This window comes from Maylandia zebra, linkage group LG3 (genome assembly GCF_041146795.1).
Source record: "Maylandia zebra isolate NMK-2024a linkage group LG3, Mzebra_GT3a, whole genome shotgun sequence".
NCBI lineage: Eukaryota > Metazoa > Chordata > Actinopteri > Cichliformes > Cichlidae > Maylandia > Maylandia zebra.
The window spans coordinates 15623428-15628239 of record NC_135169.1 but is presented as its reverse complement, the minus strand read 5'-3'; the positions used below and the strand labels follow the sequence as shown (position 1 = coordinate 15628239).

The following is a 4812-nucleotide window of genomic DNA, read 5'->3' as shown; positions in this document are numbered from 1 at the left end:
TTCTCTAAAGTGCTTTTACACATTTGTTGAACGGCTAACATTTTTCAGACACTGAAGCAGTTCCTTGCTCCACCCACAGATAAGCTTCAGTGTTTCAGTTTCCTAAGCTGACACAAGATCAACTTGGTTACTGTGGAAACTACTTTAGTAAAGTTAAATGATTACATTAATTAGCATTGAGTTGTAAAAGAAATAATAGAAAGTAGTAGTGGTAGTAAAACTGCTTTAGGCACAGGAAGACAAACAGGAAGACGCCCCTGCTCTCAGTTTTCACACTTTAGTATTCAGTCTGCAGCACGACATCATGGTGTTCAGAGCTGCCTGCATCAAGCTGTGTGAGTACGGTCTTACATCTGCAATAAAACTAAGCAATATAAAGGTTAAAGGTACTGATGCTTTTAAAATGTCAGTAATTATTAAGATCATAATAAAGTATTTATTTTAATAGCTCTTTAATTCTCTTCAGTGATAACTGTCAAGATCCTGCTGTGTGCACATGATGACAACGTTGGTGAGTCCCAGCTACCTGCTCACTGATATCAGTATTTATTTATTTTTTTGCAATTGTTTGATGGAAAAGTAGATAATTTAGAAATTAAATGTAGGACATGTGTTCATCCCTCATGTATATTTGATACATATTTGCCGTTATTTTTATCTGTTGTTATTTTGTTCTGTATAGTTTGACAACATTTTTATTAAACAATAAAACTGAACTGAATTTCTCCTTTTCCTTATGTCAGGTGCAGTTTTTCTTCGTGTTGTTCCAAACAGATCACAGTTCTTTGAATATGAGTCAGTAACTTTTTACTGTGAGGGCGTCTCTAATTATAATATTGTACATAAGCTGAGAGGGAAAATGAAATCATGCAGCTACACTAATGAGAAAACAGCAACAGCATCGCCCTGCTCTATGAAAAATTTTTATACAGACGACAGTGGAGAGTTCATATGTGAGACTGGAGGAGGGGAGAAAAGCAACATTATCAACATCACTGTTACTGGTAAGTTTCCATTTAGTAAGCAATATGCTGTAATAATCAAACACATCATTGAATAGATTTATACATGTTGGTTTTCAGCTGGTCCTGTGATCCTGGAGAGTCCTGCTGTTCCTGTGATGGAGGGAGAAGCTGTGACTCTGAGCTGCAGGAACAAGACAACTTCCTCCAACTTCACAGCTGATTTCTACAAAGATGGAATCCTCATCAGGAAGAGCTCCACAGGATACATGACCATCGGCAGAGTTTTAAATTCTCATGAAGGATTTTACAAATGCAGCATTTCAGGAGCTGGAGAGTCACCAGTGAGCTGGCTGAATGTCACAGGTCAGAACACATGAGAATCAACAAAGTTTTAAAATAAATCCCATAGATACATTTGATTGCTGTCATTCAAATCTGTAGCTTTCTGAAATACTGTGGAATTTCCAGTGTGCAGTATTAAAGGTACACTTTAAGGAAATGGAACAGGTGTACTAAACTTTCACATACCCTCTGACTGATTTTCATCTTCCTGTTTGACCTTTTTTTTTGCTTTTTTTCCATTTTTTTCAAAAGATAAATTAAACGACTTTATTCATATTTACAAATATATTTAAATATATTTACAGGTAGTTCCAAAAAGGAAAGCCATCCTGCCACACCTTGGATTATTGTCACTGTTTTATTGAGTGTTGTGTTGGTGGTGGGGGCACTGCGTCACTTTGGGAAAGATTACTGGGACAGAGGTAAAGAAAATAACAAACATTACATTTCATGTAGAATTTTGTGCTCATTCTTTTAGCAAAATACAAAGAAATAGCAGTGGCTCATAACTTTTTCATAGCACTGTTGTTCTCTAAAGTTTTAAAAATACCTTTTTTTTTCCATGTTGTTCACTGGTGACGTTGTTTTTCTTCCTTGTACTATAGCACTGCTCTATCTGTCAACTAAGGTGCGTACTTCAGATTCAACAGAGCGTCAAACAGGTCAGAACACAAACACTGTTTAATTACCCATGTGTATGGCATCCTACAAAAGACTTAACTATGCAAACATAATTTAACTTGGAACCTATAAAGTACTTTAAAACCAAGCATTAACAGTCACCACACAGGAAAGACAAGAACTATGTATTAGAATGTGCTTTTAATTGTTATTGTATTAATAAATAAAAACTTGTGTCCTCTTGACCAACATGAAATAAATACTTGGTTAAAGTAATATACATTAAAAGATTTTTAATTGTGAAAAACAGAAGCTAAACGTCCTGACATAAAAAAAACTCTGTTTAGACTATTTTGTCTCAAGACTGTTGTGATGTTTTATGTTGTTTTTTTTTAATCACAGAGGCCAGTGCACCTAATGCAAGCAGAGCAACATACGCTACTGTAAATAAAAACAGGAAAAAAACAGGTAATGTCATGTAAATTATAGTTATCTCCTGTTAAAAAATAACTTATTAAGTTTACACTAACAGAATTTAAGTTGATATAAGGTTTGTCGCAAATTTGATTTATGAAATCAAACAAGACTTGTTTGTCTGGTATTGCCTTACTCTTTCTTGTGATGTGTATCTGTTATTGCTAAATGTGTAGGCGGTGGTGAGTACATGAGTTTCCTGGACTTGTTCTTCAAATAAAAACCACAGTGCTAATACGGTTCAAGCATGTATTTTAGACGCCCATCTAGAGTGAGAGGTGTGAATTTGCTTTGTACAGCTCAAAACTAAAAGTTTTGTATTGAAATTTTGTATTAAGTTTATATAATAAACTATAAATTAAACAAAACAAGAATAGGAACATGATATAATCAATATTCAATCATCTTACTCATTTGGAAATGACAAAAACAATGCATGTAGCATAAAAATGTATAAGACTGCAGGTATTGCCTTATATGTATATTAGGCATTTCGAAAATGTCAAATTTGACTTCATTGTTTTCAACATATTGATATCCTCACTTTACTCTCACTCTGTGTCTCCTTTAGATGAAGATGGATTGTCTTCTGGACCCTGTTACTACCTCGTAGAACAGGAGTACGCTGAAGTAAATGAAGGTGAGAATTGTTATGACTTGTTAAAAGCCATTTGTATACATTATCAATTAACTTATAATAATGTAAGGCAATATAAGTGTTTTATTGAGTAGAAATTGTTGCTATCGACTGATTTAATTCTGTTGTCAAAACAGAACCAGAAAAGTCCACTGCAAGAAGAACTTCGTCACATGTCTATCAACTTGTGGCAGATGACACTTTTTATTCTGTATTACAAGAGGTAAGACTGAGGCAGTGGTGTTATATTGCAGATAATATGTGATGAATACTAAAGAGTGGACAGTTAATAGAGATTTCAATACAATATCCTTTTCAAAAAGTACTTTTAATGTTGGCAACTTATTTTACTGAAGTTATTTTACTGAAAGTACAGGCTTGGGAATGTATTAAAAATAATAAAGTAAAAAGTAGCTCCTCATTAGGACATTTGAAAAAAAAAAACACAAAAACAAAAACAGTTTGTGTATTTGCTGGGCTGATAGAAACGCTGCATTTGAAATTGCCTGCCACTTAAAGATGCTAGTTCCTCTTCTGTAGGGCTGGTTAGATGCTGAAGCACCACAACTGCGTATATGTTGTAACTAATTCCATCTCTTTGTGTGCAGTAGGCCATGGTTATGGATACACCAGTAAGATTGTACTTTGCAAAAAGAAATTGCCTGGAACAGGAAAAACTGAGAAACTGCTGCAAATCCAGTCCACCACCCATGATCCTGCTGCTCATCAGAAGGACCAGAAGCAAATAGGCAGCAGTTCAGAGAAGGCCAGCCTGTTTCACTACTGATCATCTTAGAGTGGTGATAAGCCATTATCCTGATCATCTGATTGTTATGATGTCTGTGTTATATTGTAGATGCCCTGTAAAGTGGCCTAACCCTACATGGGCTAAGGTTATGCAAGGCCTAATGTATTTATTTTATATTTTGTGAAATGATAACTAAAACAACTCTGGTCTTTCAGGAAACATTTGTATTTTCTGTCCGGCTCAAATGGCAATGAAGTTACAAGCATTTAAAGAGTTTTTGTAAAATGGGTCCACCTCTGGACCCATTACTCATTTCACTTTTTTAGTGAGTCCAAATCCATTTGGCCGTATCAAATGACATAAGAGGTCTCACTACACACACAATGGCTTGCAATTATCTATTTGTAAAAAATGTTCGGAATCATGTATGATTTTCGTTCCACTTCTCACGTGTGCACCACTTTGTGTTGGTCTTTCACGTGGAATTCCAATAAAATTGATTCATGTTTGTGGCTGTAATGTGACAAAATGTGGAAAAGTTCAAGGGGCCAAATACTTTTGCAAGCCACTGTATACATATGTGAATTGATTTCAGGCACAGTGCTCTTAAACTGCTCCACCAGTAACAGCTCTTGCACTAATCCAACCCTTATCTACAGAACACCATTGATTAAAGTGCCTCCCCTTCTTTCTGTGAAAGTCAGTGCTGTTGTGATTAAATTGTTTTGTGTTACGTTGGAAACACTGGTTGTAGACATTGTAGACATCGAAGTTCAAGTCCATAAAACTAAATCACCCGAATGCCGGTCAGCTCTATAAAAACATGCTGCGACATGCCAGTGCTCTTTAACTAAGAGTACATTAAGAGTTTCTAATCATGTGAGCTATATATATGGAACAATGCTGCTATTAAATAAATAAGATTAACCCAAAACACACTTACTCAGTAACTGCTGGGTGGTGTCTATATTTGAAGCTTTAACACTGCAATTTAACACTTTAACACAGCACCACTGCAATCCATT

General features: G+C 35.3%; 1 protein-coding gene across 1 annotated transcript; it reads left to right on the top strand.

Moving 5' to 3' along the window:
• The first annotated feature begins 303 nt into the window (after nucleotides 1-303).
• On the top strand, nucleotides 304-4377 carry LOC101469357 (putative high affinity immunoglobulin gamma Fc receptor IB). Its single transcript, XM_076882632.1, has 10 exons — nucleotides 304-335; nucleotides 467-511; nucleotides 744-1004; nucleotides 1083-1328; nucleotides 1613-1729; nucleotides 1913-1969; nucleotides 2331-2396; nucleotides 2974-3042; nucleotides 3177-3262; nucleotides 3648-4377. Exons 1-10 carry the CDS (start codon nucleotides 305-307, stop codon nucleotides 3648-3650), a joined length of 981 nt encoding a protein of 326 aa, XP_076738747.1. The 5' UTR covers nucleotide 304; the 3' UTR covers nucleotides 3651-4377.
• The last annotated feature ends 435 nt before the right edge of the window (nucleotides 4378-4812 follow it).

Excerpts from the sequence above, each read along its gene's own strand:
- LOC101469357 (XM_076882632.1), top strand. The coding sequence starts at position 305 with ATGGTGTTCAGAGCTGCCTGCATCAAGCTGT. Across the intron at positions 1,970-2,330 it reads TTCAACAGAGCGTCAAACAG|AGGCCAGTGCACCTAATGCA; the intron begins GTCAGAACACAA and ends TTTTAATCACAG. Across the intron at positions 2,397-2,973 it reads TAAAAACAGGAAAAAAACAG|ATGAAGATGGATTGTCTTCT; the intron begins GTAATGTCATGT and ends TGTCTCCTTTAG.